Source organism: Parus major, chromosome 1A (genome assembly GCF_001522545.3).
Source record: "Parus major isolate Abel chromosome 1A, Parus_major1.1, whole genome shotgun sequence".
Lineage (NCBI taxonomy): Eukaryota > Metazoa > Chordata > Aves > Passeriformes > Paridae > Parus > Parus major.
This window is the reverse complement of record NC_031773.1, coordinates 13735388-13751014: the sequence shown is the minus strand read 5'-3', so window position 1 is coordinate 13751014 and position 15627 is coordinate 13735388. Positions and strand designations below refer to the sequence as shown.

The following is a 15627-nucleotide window of genomic DNA, read 5'->3' as shown; positions in this document are numbered from 1 at the left end:
AAAGAAATTAGCCTTTACTTATAAATTTACATTAATCTGCTATTGTATATTTACTAATCTCAACACCAAATCTCCCAAGTATGTTATTTCTAATACTTCCTCTATTTGTTGTAACAGTTTAAGCAATTAGAAACTATGATTGCTTCCTACTTCCCTTAAGACACTCAATATACACTCAAGTACTTCTAAGCACTGAAGTATGTTCCAACAATCATTCTAGATTTTACTTTATTTCATCCCATTAGTCCCATTATATAGAATCTTGAAATAAATACTTCCTTGATTTTCCAATACTCAAGCCTTCAAAACTTTTCGATCTGAATTACCTATCCTTTCATCTCCAGCAGTTAGAAGGAGGACATACCCGTAAAAACTATCTTCCAAAAACTCTGGTTATTTTGATCAACAGGGCAAGCAGCTTAAATAAGATGTGTATTTTATAGTTTTAATCTAGTTAACTACTCCATTGTGATTCACTGCTTTGTTTTGCATCTTTCTTTTTTTTTTTTTTTCAAAAGGAGTAAGAACACAAAATGTACAGAGAAATGGCATTAGCAGTGAGAAGCTTCTGCCTGAGAGGGAATCTTGAAGATTGACATATGTCATTGGCCAAACAAACCAAATTTCAAGTTCTAACTTCTTTGTTTTATGGCAAATTACAAATCAATACTTTTAAACTGACTCAGATAAATTAACTTTTAAACTAGTACAACAGGAGAAAACCAGCTTTGGTTTCATTTTGTATTTTTAGTGGAAATTTGGCTTATTGTAGATTTATTGGTAGAAATGCTGACACACAGGTGACTTGTTTTTAATACAGAAATAATTTATTATTTGTATCCTAACTACCCTCTCACAATTATTTCAACTCATAAAGTATAGCCTTTGGAGCTAAATCATGAAACCCCTAAGGTTTTCAGGGTTTTGCAGGCCACCCAGTAAGTACACACGGGAATATTTAAGAAAAACATTTCAATTTAGAAACAAAAATTCTAAAACATGGGAGTTATCAGTAAACACAGTAAATGATAAATAAATTTTAGCAGTGTAACTGCCTTAAAAATGTTCAAGTTTACTGAACTGCCTTCTGGGGCCTATATCCATCTGGGTCACTCAGTCTTGCAGTTTGCTGGTAAGCACAAAACCAAAATGAAGGCTAAGGCTTAACTACTGCTCGTAATTCTTGCCCAGGTGTAGAACCGTATCAGACACCCAGCAGTATGACCCAGCTATTTTCTCTTCCCATCCCTCTCCATGACTCTGAATACCAAGTCACTACTACCTGCACTGCATTCTGCCAGTGGAACAGAGCTATTTTTTTTTTTATTCTCAGGCCTGCTGCTTCCTTAACCAGCTGATCTTGTGTTGGCTTGATTGGTTTTAATTAATGGATAAAGCTATTGGCATCCTGTCATCAACAGATTTATGTTTCAGCCACTTCCTAGCAGATTTACTAAGGCACACTCCCCTTACTAGGTGGTATTCCCTTCCCCCATCAGCATTTCCTAATGACTGAGAAGAAAGAAAAACGTCAGAGCAAGGTCCAGGGAAACTGTGTTTGGGCTCCTCCCTGACCTACACTGATGCAGAGGTGAAGGCAAACAAAGAGGGAACAGAAAGGATTGGCTCTGCCAAGTCCCAGCTGCTGTAAATACTGCCCAGGATTCTTGCTGAGACCATGTGATGAAAGGGAATTTCACATTTCTTGTTACCTACAAAACCTGCATCTCAGCTGCTGACAACAACTCTTTCTGGCCAGCCTAAGGCTCTGTACTTTAAGCCACTTTCACCTCCAAATCTGAATATGTCCTTGGCCACAGTCACTGCTTCTCTCTACAGGTTGTGTGATAATTTTTCAAACTTAATGGACAAATTTTCACAAACTTATTGTTCAGTTTAGGTCTACCATTTCTCTGGGGGAAAAATAATTAAAATTTAATAATAATGTTAATAATCATTATCATCCTCATCACCTGTGCTACAGAGCTTGGAAAAAATACTATATAAGCCTGTTTGTACACAATAAACTTGTGTCCAGTATGTACAACTTGGTGATCATCAGATGTTAGCAGTTGGATTTTTTAAAATATATTTTATTTTCAATGTACTCTTTACTTTAAATAAGCTCAGCTGTGATAGCAGTACACTGCCTATGGAAAAGTGGTTGCTGAACATGCAAACCTTTCAAAAAGCCTGAGTCAGAGTTTCATTTTCCTTTTTGAGTAATATGAAACTGATATAAGCAGTTTCTATAAACTCACATTTAGAATGTTTAACAGTGAGTAATATGAAATTATTTTGTTTATTAACTACAATTTGTTCCTCTCAAGAGCTGTTAAAAGTTAATCACGTTATTTCTGTATAGCACATACAAGAGACAGCTAGTGTAATGGGAGACTCACCTCACCTAGCGTGTTTGACCAGACTAGACTTCTGTTTAGTTGTTCTTCCAAAAATATCTGCACTCTACATAAAAACCATCTATATGCCACTGAAGTAAGTGATGAGTTTGCACACAGTACTATCTAAAACATCTTGAAATATGAAGGAAGGCTAAAATGATTAAATGAAGGGTCACTTCTCAAAAAAAATGTTATTGGAAGAATTTATGAAAACCAAATAAAAAAAAAACTCTAATGGATTATTTGAAAAGCAAGTGGATGTACAACACAGAGTTTCTTTTTGTTTTATTAAATATCTCCTAAATCCTAAGAGGAAAATGCAAAATTTAAAAGAAAGATACAAACTGGACAGTTTACCCACAATGAAATACTGAAGGATGAAAATCTAACCAGGCAGCAGCCTTAATGTCATGGAGTCATCAGAGAATATCAGACTTGTCAATTACCAAACCTTCTCAATTATCCTGACAATACTACAAAGTTTGTATCTGGAAACAACATTAATAGTCCCTCCTTTAGTCAGACTTAAAGCCCAGTTGGGTCTGAGAGTTCTCAAGAAAAACTGAGGTGACAAGTTACTGGCCCTCCCAAGACAAATGGCACACAGCAGTCTGCTGGGAGTTACTGTGCCCAATCTGAATTTAAGGCAAGAGCACAATAAAAGGTACTCTCCTTCAGTAACTGCTGTGCAACTTGGATGACATTTAGCATTGCATCAGCTTGGGTTATTTTTTTTTTTAAATACAGCATGATACTTTCTGGATTTTGTTTTAAAATGCACAGCCAGACAACACAATAGAAACCTATACAACATTAAAAGTCAATGCCTGAATAAAAATCACAAGAAAAATGTGAATCACCATTACTTTTTGCCAGTAGAACTTCTGTTTACAGATCTCAGCAACTATTTTCCAATATTCAAAACAACAACCAATGCTCTAGGAAAACCTCATTTCAATGACCAGCTTATTCATTATAAATCTGTCATAATCTGTAAATACGTTCAGTCATTAATTATAAATCCCTATATGGCTGCTGATGCTGAAAGAGTAGAGAAGGTTGCTACTACTTGTGCAGTAATTCACAAAAGAAGGCATTTATTTGATGATGTTAAAAAAATGAAAAGTTTATCTGTAGTCAGGTATGTCAAATATTGTCCTATGTTCCCTACTCAGTATTTCATTTTGAAGAAGTTAAAAAACTGGAATTTAAAGACAAGTTTCTGAGTATTGAGTTTCACCACCCCACTGGGATTCAGCTGCACACTCATATTAAACAGAAGTACCAAGTTGCTTCTGAGGCTACAGCGAGGTACTCACAGGTTTCAGCTCTGAAACTGCTGCACAACAGATCTGGCAATTAAACCTGCCAGGAAATGTGCTTCCCATTAAACTCCTCTCCAGTCTCTATTTAACTCCAGAAGCATCCTGACTTATTTCCCAGTCCCATTCCTATTTCTTTCATCTTCTCGTTCACATTTGGTACAATATTTTTCCACTTTTTGTATTAATTGTTCTAATATTATCTTCAAACCCTAAATTTCCACTTGTTACATAATCTCTTCTTGTCCTCTTTTATATATTTCTTCTTTTATCCAGCTTCTTTATTCTCTCTCATTATTCTGAAGTATTTTCCTTCTCCACATAGTGTTTTATTCCCCTCCCTATTTCTTGCCAGCTGAAAAAAGATGCTTCTTTTTATCATCCTTTTTTCTGGTACTTCTGTTTGCTTATATAAATTAAAAAAACAACACTGCTAGAGCTCAAAAGCATCTGAGGACCAAATCCAAATACCAATACATTTTATAGGCGGATTCACTTAACTTTTAGGAGATGCAAAGATATCTCAGAAATAAAAAAAACAAAAAACACATTTTATTAAATAGGAATAACAGATCATATACACCTGCAAATAGCTTAGCAAAAATGCTGAAGGCTATATGCTTTCCCTGTTGACACATTATACCACTTTCCTGCTGCAGAAAGCTTTTCTAGCACAATGTGAAAAGATAATGGTAAATTACAAAATTAGCACCACATCAAACTTGGTATTTCAACTGCAGAACAAAGTATTTTGTCTGGCTTTCATCAAGTCCACTTAAAGTATTGTGAGAGGAAGAATAATCCAGAGGATACAGCTGTCTCTTCAATCTTATCTAAGATTTATAGTCTTGAGAGCACAGGCAGTCTTTGGGAACAGACAACAAACCTCTCGAAGAGCAGCAGCATCTCCAGTGCAGGTCATACCACCTGCAAGCAATTCTGACAAGACAATACTGAACTCCCTCCAATTATGGCTAAATTACTGCCTAGTATTCAAGATAACTTGGGATTTTTTCCAAAACCTTTCTTCCCCATGGTTTGGAGACTTTTTTACTGCCACGAGGCTCCACATTACCAGATTTTTCTTCAGATGTCCTAGTTCTGGAGGAACATGAGCACAGAGATAAAACATCCATTGATGCTTTTCACTACACAATGTGAAACAGATCAGATCCTTCAAGGCCCCTCTTCCTCCCACCCCCAAAAATGGAACTTCTTCCTTTTTTAACTTTTTTTGGTTTTTTTTCTTATAGTAAGACACTGACAGGAAAAATTAATTTCAAGTTTTACCTCAAAATGGTCCTCTTCCCGCAAGTTTTAACTATGGGCAACTTTAGGCTTGAAAATACTTTAACATCAATGATTTAACCAAATTTTGGGATATAGTACTATTAACAAGCTAATTTGTAGTAACTACTCCCCTGGAATACAACTTCCTTCAGAAGGCCTTTCTCAGACTCCTGTCAAGCAGATCTTGCCTCCAGGCTTGAAAACCTGAGCTTCTGTTTTGAAGATGAGAAAACATTAGAATGATAAGAAACTGAGAAGTTAAACCAGTTCAGACTTGCTCACACCAATGTGAGAGATGCTTGTCTAAAACTGTAAGACTTTAATGGGTCAGTTAAGCTGGCCAAAGCCACAACAAAAAGGAAACAATTGTTCTATGTCAGGCACTCCATCAGACACCAGTGATACCCTTGTTCTTAGGGGAAAAAAAGGAATCAAAGCAATAGGCCACTGAGCTTTATTCTTTTGCTGACTAAATTTATCATGCTAGAATTTGTTCCTATGACAGTCACAACCTCCTTAGCCTATTTTTACATTTTGCTTCTCTTTTAGAACCACCTCCTCAATGCAGAGGTTGCTCCACATTCTGTTCTCACCAATTCAGAAACATCCTGTTCATGATGAGTTTCTGGTTCCTCACGGCAGGATGCTATAGACATTCATGTGTATAACAAGTGTGATTCAAATATGATATGAAATTATTTCTGGGCAAAAATCAAATCAGTTTATGGCACAATGAAAAGGGCTGAGCACAGCCTCCAACAATTCTTACAGCAATTCTGGTTTTCCTTTCGCCATCCTCAAGAGAACTCAAACTACACATGGGCTTCATTGCTCTCATTGGCTTCATTACTGATATCCAGTTTTTAACTAGAAAATTTATACCAGATCAGAATCTGGAGATTCAGATCAGATTATTAAATCTAAAGCATGGAAGCTCTAGATTTTTATTGCTATCTCCATGTGTTTCTTGTAAGTAATTTTTGCTTTATAGCATCTCTTCTTCTACTGGGTACACTCAGTGACTATTTTTAGACCTCAACAAATTCCTTTAACATCCATAATTTTTGATTCAACCTTTTCTTTTCTAAGAACTAGAAATTAGAAATTTTAATTAGAAATTGACAATTACTCAGTAAAGCATATACAAACTGGGGAAGTATTAAATCATTCTACAATTGTGTTATTTTTTATATTTTCACATCCCTTTATGATTTGATTATTGGGGTTTAAATGCACTTTGCAGACACACACAAATTCATTCTGATGGCCTCACTTTTCTTACAGTAAAATACAAGATTAAACAAATTATTTTACAGCAGAAAGAGCAGAAAATCTCAATCCAGAAGATTAGAACAAGTCAGGGCCCACCATGGATGCTGTCATGTTAACTGGTCAGAGGACAACCAGAGGATAAATTCTCAGCCACAGAAGGCTAGGCAACTGCAAGTTAGGGCCATCAGCCTCCTCTTCTCTGGCCTAAAAAGGGCCAAGAAACAAGGATTTACAGTGGTACCAAAGGTACAGTGAATATCCACTGTCAAAATACTTTTAATGTCGGTTTTTGAGAAACCACTGAAGGAAAATCTGCACAGTACTAGATCCTCCAGTCATAACCAATTCCTGCTTTCATGCTGCAGGAGAACAGCAATCCCAGAATGACACCACTAAACATTATAAACAGAAAACTAGTGCTAAGAGAGTTAATACAATCTGACAGTTCCTTAAGGTACCTTCTAATTACAGCATTAAAAGGCAATCAGCAATTTCTATGTAAGCAAACCATCAACAGACAGCTGCTTACTTGTATTTGAAAAATGTCCTTTCACAGCACAATGTCTTGCATACCTGATAACTAAAAATTTAGTTATACTGGAATATTAAAAGAGACTGGATATTGCAAATGGTTGACAATCCAGTCCTTTAACAACAGTGCCTTCGTGTGTTTATTACAGGCATTTTATTATTTTTAAAGCTAAGATTCAATCACATTTTATAGTTGTAATACTGTACTCCTACACATCCACAAGCAAATTAGGTCAATTCCAAACTATTTGTAAAACCTCCTTCATAGAAAGCAGTTTGAGATTTTAAAACATAGTAAGTTTAAAATAAACAAAGTCAACCTACCAGTGTCATAAGCCTTGTGAACTGTCAATTTTTTGTTCTAGTCTAAAAAAGCATCCCTAACTAATAAGAACCAAATTGTGAGAATGACTGGCCTTGGCCAGAGATTGCATGCACACCACATTTCATAATTTAATAACATTTTAATAATGTTTATTATGTAAGTTTCCCTAATTGACTTCTAACTTATTTCTACATTTGGCATCTGTAACATCCTGTGGCAATGAGTTCCAATATGTAATTATGTGTTGCATGAAAAAATTGCTTATTTTAAACCTACTGCTGGGTAAGAGCTAGGAGTCATCAAAAACGTGTTAGAAGAAATGATGAATAATCATGCTCCCCTCATCCTCTCCATAACGTTAGTAGCTTTATATACATCTTGTGTTTCTTGTGACCTCATTTCTTTTCCAAGTGGCAGAGCTCTAATCATCCTCTTCAAGCACAGGTATCTCTTTCCCCACACATAACCTGCTTGTTCTTACTGAAAGAAAGGACATCTGCAACTGTTTGTACTATTCCAGATTGGCCATGGATGTTGTCATGATGTTTGTGTAGAACGATAAAACAATTGCAAGCCCTCTTTTTTGGGTAATAACAATTTAGACTGCCATGCATGTTAAGTTACCCAGTTCCCTCCTGCAGGCATTACTGAATAACATTGTACAGTTAATGCACTTGCCATTCCACTAATCTGTTATCTTGCATTATCTTCCCACAACTGTTCATGTTCAAAGATTTGGGGGACCTTTATATTGTGAATGCTGTATGGCTACAAGCTGTTATTTTGTTGTTTAACCCTTTTCACAGATTTATGAAAGCAGCAAAGATCTTCATATAGATCACTGTAGGAGTCTATTCTTGGTTTGTGATAACTGACCTTCTATTCTCACCCTTTTTTTTTCCATCTTAAATAGTTATTTACCTGAAAGGATTTCTCACTCACTTCTGTGACGATGTGATTTCTTCAAGAAACTTTGGATGCAGTTGACATGGTTGCTTAGGATGATTAATTCATGTGGGATTGACAGCTCTAACTCAACCATGGACTCACATCCAAGCAAGCTATAATCTGTCTACAACAGTCATGGTTCTTCTTTGTTGTTTTATATTGTACACGTTCATTTTTCATATTTATAAGCACACATCTCATTTGATTCTATGAAGTTTTAATTAATTTTTATAAAGACAGAAATAAAAATTTCTGGGCCGTAGCTTCATGTAAATTATGCTACATTTCCAAATTCAGTGATTATGGATGCAAATTACTCCAGATCTGTTGAGTGTACCCTGATCAGTTTGTTATTTTTTAATCAGCTTGCTCTAGAAGTGTTCCCCTAATACTTGAGTGTTAAGCAGACCACCTGAGACATCCTAAGTAGGCTCTAGTGCAAAAAGCTTCATATACCCTCTATAATTAACACAAATGCAAAAAGTGTCTTTGTGAGATTCAGTGCTAAACACTTATCTTCTGCTGATATACTCCCAACATCTTGATCCTTACTGGGCCTGGAGACTGTTAGGTTTCTTGTTTCTGATGTGTCTGAAAAAATTATCAAAGCTCTTTCTTCTGGCTTTCACACATAACTTACCAGTTTTGTGTCCAAGTGTTTCCCACATTGGCTTACAATTCCTACTTTATGAAGTCTTTACCTGCTACAGATTTCCTTCCTTTACAGTTTAATAATACTGAGTCTGGGGCATTTTTTCTTCCAGTATGACAGATGGCACTGTTTACTTTAACATTTAATATGGTAGCTCTTGATACCACTAAAAGCCTTATCCTTTTAGCTGTTCATTTTAACAATTTCCTAAGATTCATGCTCCCTTAGGCATAGTTTTCTCTGTAAAATGTTATGGCAACATATTTTATACTTGCTCTTAAAACAATAAGGCAACCATATTCATTATAATTAGTCCTGTAGCGCAGCCCAACAATAATTTCATCTTAAGCTCTTGCTCATCGCACAGTTGTCAAGAGCTACTCCTGTTATGAGCTGACAGCTTGTCAGAAAACTCAATACATCATTCTTCACTTCCACATTTACTGAGTCTTCATACACATAACAAAACCATGTAAAAGCAGTAAATGTTTCTTCCCTCAGCATCCTTTAGCACTTCACAGAACTGTTAATGTTCCACCCCATTAACATGGTTAGTCTAACCCCCACCTTATTGTGACTGTTTGTACACAAATTCAAACCATAAATGTGCTTTCTTGTCCAGACATACACAGCCTTGACTATGACCTTAACACAATAATGCATCTCTCAGAATAGAGTTTGTATTCTCATGTCTATAAATATGTTTACCTCTATACCAACATCCTATTGTACCAATTTACTGTGAGGTCAAATATGTCAACATCTGGATTTCAAACCAGCATTCCAGATCTCAGACTCAATTTTTCACCTTTCAGACTTTGTCTAGAAGACCATCTGGACAAAAAATAACTGCTAACTAACTGATTTTTTACTAAAACTTATAAAAAGAAGCAATTGGAAAATACATACATGACGGTGTTAATCCCTGACAGTTGTTGAAACATCTGCAGACCACAACCCACAATTAAGGCTCTTCGAGTTGGAGGGTATGTTAGCATTCTGCAGATCACAGGTCCAGCTTAAAAAAAACAAGACAACAACAAAAGAATACATAACAGTTCTTAAGTGATCGCTATCAAGACAATGTTGCCAGGCATAGCAGACTTTCCACCTTAGTTTCAAGCAAACTTGTATTATTGCAATTATTTTTGAACTGTTTGGCAATTTAAATTCTTCTTTTCTGCACTGTATTACAAAGAGGATTATCAGGAAGCCCAAGCAAAAAAATGAAACAATTTTTGTACAATGTCTACTGCTGGAGTGAAATGTCCAGCTCTCCTTATATCACACTAACAGATTACACATCAGCTGCAACTGAACGTACTCAAAAATTATCACAAAACATCACTGTTGTTTCCTTTCTAAAAGTTTCCATTGTTATTGATTTTGAGAGCCATTGTTATTGTGAGTTACTGCTCGGGTCTGGATATTGGAGATAAAGTATTCTCCTTAGCCCCCTAAAGACCCAATTTCCATGAACCAGTTACAGGCGTGGGTACTTTGAAGGTACTGGATAGATCTATTCTGCACAGCTTGGAGGCCAGTGGAGGGAGCAGAAATTAATACATTTATTCTATACCTTTGGTAGCAATGGCATGAAGCTGAATTTAAGATTCCCTCAAAGAAGAAAAAAACAATGAACAAAATTCCTGGTTAACAGAGAAAACTCTAAGACTTTAAAAGTATCCTATTCAAAAAAATAATAATAATACAGAAAGCTATGGGATAATAAGCAAAAACTTAAAATCCCTGACTACAGTATTTACTTGAACTTCTCTCTGCCCAGAGTAGTCCTTTTAGTGCTTTTTCACTAGTACAGCCTGGTGAAAAATTCTAGCTTTTATACATCTTGTCACATCTAGCACACTTACTCAGAACATCTAATCACAATATGAATAAGTCAAAATAGTTGCCATCAAAGAAAAATAAAAAGAGAGAGGTGAAGAGGATCTACATTTTTATGTTTTCAGTGTTTCCTGAACATACAGAAAATACTTTAAGTATTGATTCAGTAAAAAACCCTAAATGAGTCTGTTAGTGAAGAACAATTTACATGCAGAATTTCAGCTTCAGAAAGCTGGCAAGCTATGAAGAGCTGCAAGAGCTGGACTCTAGAAGAGGGTTTAGATAACATTTTCTTCACTGAAAGATAATGAGATTTACCTAAGAAAAACTTACTTTCATTTAAAATTATGGTATATCTAATTCATATCTCAATTGTATTATCATTTAACTTTTCTTCTTTGATAGCAGAATACAGCTTGACCAATTTTCTAGCTGGTTTCCAAATAACACTAACAGTCAGACAGTACACAGTCCTATGTGTCCTGCCATTTAACCACATCATTAACTCAAAAAGCCTCCATGTAAAATCAAGTGATGGTATAGTCAATATATAGATCTCAAAAGAAATCTATATATTGTCAATCTATAGATCTCATAAGATATTCCCAGACAAGACTCATGACATCACTGGGCTGACAAAGGTTCCATACTCAAAGTGGCATTTCCTCAGTGGAAAAGCAACGAAGCCAGAAGTTGCTGCTAGCTAGGAGTAGCCCAGAGCTCAAATTTCACAAAGAAAAAGATTTGCTAATACGTGTACCCACAAAGTTTAATTCACAAACACCACGAAGGTCCTCATACCCTACATCACACCTGAGCATGGAGTCCTTGGACTTAAAAATCTTACCTGGCAACTGATTCTGCAGCATCTGGTGTAAATCCAGGCTGCTGAATGCCTACAAGAGATCTTTCATTCTTCATAAACTTTGTAAAAGGTCCTTAACTGAGTTCAAAAAAATCTATCTTTATTTTTCAAGGGATATTTTAGACAATCTACATCTTCAAGTCCACCATCAATGATCCTGCTCATTGAATAAGCTGGAACTCTACAGCAGGCACTGTTAGGAAAGGAAGCAGTAATGTCCTAAGGAACTGAAAGGTTTTTAATAATTCCTGACCACTCAGCTATTTGAAAGAAGTTTATAAAACTTAATTCATAAAACAGCATTGTACAAAACAATTGGGAAGAAGGCACTAAAATGAATAGTGAGAAATTAAAGCAGCTGTTCTCAGACAATGATTTGCAACTCAGAGGGAGTAGTGAGCTTCCAACAAAGCTCCATCACACAAATCAGTCTGTGCATCTGAAGTGCAGCCCTGAAGAAATGTTAAGACCACGTAGGAAAGTTTAGACCTTTAGAACATCCAGTCAAGTTAAATTCAGTAAGCACTTGGAATTTTTCAGACTGCTAATTAATTGGACCAGAAAAATGATGCTAAAAATTATCATACTCAAGTCAGCATTTAAAAAGTTTTGCTCCAAATATCTGCCATGCCAACCACCACATACCAAAAAATTAAAGGATTGTCTTTCATAAAATCCACAGCCTTCAGGTTTACAAACCAATAAATGGAATGAAAGAAATAAACAAATTCTAATCTCTGTATTAAAGGAGCTTTACAAACTCAACTAAAAAGCCTGAAGAACTCTGACTGTAAAACAGCAAATGAGCATGAAACTTTTTATTGAAACTATCTAGCTCTGAAACTAGCTATACTATATTTGCATTTTCTTATCAGAAATCCTTCCATCCACATCGAGTTCAAATGTTACCATGTTCTTAAAAATAGACAGCTCTAGGCATAATATGGATTTTAAGAACAGAAAATGCATTTAAACTAAAAAATGAAAACCAAAACAAGTTTTCAGAATTAAATACATTCTTCTGAAAATAAGTCTTCTGAAATCTTAAATGGTACTTCAGTAGTTTCAAATAACCCTTAAATATGCTGTTAGCTATGACAACAGATTAAAATAGCACTAAACAATAAAACCATTACACCTTTAAAAAATGGAACAACTTATCTGCCCATAGAACTAGAGGGAAACAGATTATTTAAATGTAAATCACCAAAAAAAATATTTGGCAATTTTAACAAAGGACAAAAGAGTGATTTTACTCCAAAAAGTCAATTTTTTTGTTAGTGATACTTCTGCCTTAATTGTTGTTGTTTTCATCTGAGAGATTTAGACACATTCCTGCATCAGAATCACTTAATTTGAACTTGAGAAAACAACAAGATGCTTATTTTCTTTCTTCTAATCTATGAATAAAAGTGAAGTTAGAACGATGCGACCTCCTAATGCTTGAATTCAATGAGAATAGATTTAGGTGGACTTTTTCTGCAGTTGTTTCTGATAATTACTTTAACTGAAGTAAACTTTAACACATAATATTTACAAGGGTTCAAAACATGCTACAGTAAAGGGCAGCTGGAGCTTCCTCTATGCAAAATAACAACACAGGATAAAGAGCAATGGAAAAATAAGGATACTGCTGAAGGTGACATTCCTTGAAGTGTTTATACACAAAGTGGATTGCTGTGATCCAAGTAGATATTTCACAGCATAATCCAAACTCTGTACCAAAATAGACATTCATCCTTATAAGCAAAAAGCAAAATTAGAATTTGGAAGTTTAGCTTCACATCCAAAAAAAACCTTATTAGCTTACACTGAGCTAAACAGGAAAGGAGAAGCTGTTCTTGTCAAAACATTACTTCTGAAAGTGAGTGGTACTCTCCAAACATTCTATTTTTTGACTGGTTATCTGAAACTTTTAATGGCAGCTTCTTATATTTTAGCAGTTATCCTTGTTACTAGGCATAACCCACAAGTTAGACTTGGAAATTATGAATCATCTGATCAGGGATTTTGATTTTTATCTGTATGAGCAAAATGGATTGTATGGCAATCATAGGAGCTTGGGTATGATCCACAGGCAACTAAAATATGAGGGGATTTTCAAAGGCAGCACAACAAAAACCCTAGCTCTAAAAGGAGCTTATATAATGAAAGCTAAAAAGAAGAAAAATGGGTATTAATGAATTCTTAGTATCTCCTTCTGAAAATTAACTGTGTTCACTTCCAGGAAAAAAGAAATTGTAGTCCAGACATAAAGCCAACCTAAACATCCCACAGCAAAGGCAGGCAGACATCTGGTGCCTGGAAACCTTGTGACTCCCCATCCCTCAAATTATTAGTAGACTAACTGGACAGATTTCACAGCTAGGAATCTATGGTTAGAGACTGGGCCCTGCCAAAGTCATTTGCAGGTTCAAACATTCTTCTGCCAGCTAATCTAGGTAACAGCTTGTAGCAACAGCTTAAAACCTTACAGGGATCCTGCCAGCATTTTGTACTCTCTGCGTTTCCAAAAAGGCAGGTTTAGCCAAGCAACAACACAGCCACTCATCAGTTTAGCACTGATTAAGCTGAAGAGTCAGAGTAGTTTTCTAGATCTTTTTTGTTCAAATGCCCTCCCTTCCACTCAGATAAATTTTCAAGGAACTGATCTACAGCAGGGAACAAAAAAAATAAAGTTTGGGCTGGTGATCTCAATAACAAAGGACAGACATGGGAATCACTTCTGGATTTCCCTTCCTTATAAAATGATAGCTTCCAGTGCAGCCTTCTCTGCATCATCTGCAGAACCTTCCTTCATATAGGACTCTTACTCTAAAGCACTTACAGCTAGTTATTATTACCTGTGTATGAATAATATACTAAAACAAGCATCCGTTTCCTCCCCTTGCCTATTACATGATTATTTCCTAAAACTATCAACCTCATTAATTTTTCCTTTCTGTAAAATTTAACAAATCAACTAGAAAAAAGAATTAGTTTTAAGATCAAAACTGCATTATCCCGTGAAGATACAAAACAATTTAACTTAGGTACCATGATCTTCCTCACTATCTTATAATGTTTCCAGTAACATTGGAAGAACCATTCCCAGTACTAGAAGAAACTTCCTGCCTCAAATAGTTTAATCTTTTGAGAAAACTTGAGATTTTTTTTTCCTTTTTTTTTTTTTTTTTTTTTTACAGCACAGATCCCATCAGTCAAGAAGGAAAGAAGACTGTCAGCTTGCCTAACAGCTGAGTCTTAGCATTTTTCAGCTTTCTATAGCAAAACCATCCAATAGCCTGCATACAGACTGGAAGGAGTGCTCACTGGGAACAGCCCTGCTGAGAAAGACTTTGGGATTCTCCTGGATGAAAAGCTGGATGTGACCTGGCAATATGTGCACATAGCCCCGAAAGCCAGAGGCGCCCTGGGCTGCATGCAGAGCAGAGTGGGCAGCAGGGTGAGGGAGGGGATTCTGTCCTTCTACTCCATCCTCATGTGACCCCAGCTGAAGTGCCGTGTCCAGCTCTGGGATCCCCAGCACAAGACAAACACCAAAGCACAGCAGGGCCTAAGAAGCAAGGGGAGGAGAGAGCTAAGCTGACCAGAGAACTGGGGCACCTCTCCTATACAGACAGCCCAAGAGAGACGGGGTTTTTCAGCCTAGAGAAAAAACAGCTCTGGGGAGATGTTGTTACAAACTTCTAGTACCTAAAAGCTTACAAAAAAGAGGGAGAGGGATTTTTTTTGCATGGGTGGATAGTGATATGACTAAGAAGAATGGGTTTAAACTAAAAGGGGAGAGATTTAGATGAGATATTAGAAAGAAATATTTTACTGTGAGGGTGGTGAGACACTGGAATGTGGGTAGCACAGAGAAACTATGGATACCCTATCACTGGAAATGTGCAAGGCCAGGCTGGATGGCGCTTTGAGCAACCTGGTCCTGTGGAAGATTCCCCGCCCATGCCAGAGGGGTTGGGACTACATCATCTTTAAAGTCCTTTCCAACTCAAACCATTCAGTGATTCTATTCTAAACAGACAACATGGTCAAAAAGCAAATAAAAGCTAATTAGACATAACCACCTAGATTTTAGAGAATTAGGTTGTGCAAGGAGGTTTTCCATGCCTAGATGAACTGGAAAGGGATTTTTTCTTTGCTCAGGAAACCTGGTTTTCAAATAAATG

At 36.2% G+C, this 15627-nt stretch overlaps 1 protein-coding gene across 2 annotated transcripts in view; it reads right to left on the bottom strand.

Annotated features, from left to right (window-relative positions):
- Positions 1-15627, bottom strand: part of SLC2A13 (solute carrier family 2 member 13) — a 146396-nt gene that overhangs the window by 68736 nt on the left and 62033 nt on the right. For both annotated transcript variants that reach the window (XM_015627084.3, XM_015627082.1), the window contains exon 4: positions 9652-9760. In XM_015627084.3, coding sequence (XP_015482570.1) covers positions 9652-9760 — 109 coding nt within the window. The remainder of the gene's footprint in view (positions 1-9651; positions 9761-15627) is intronic.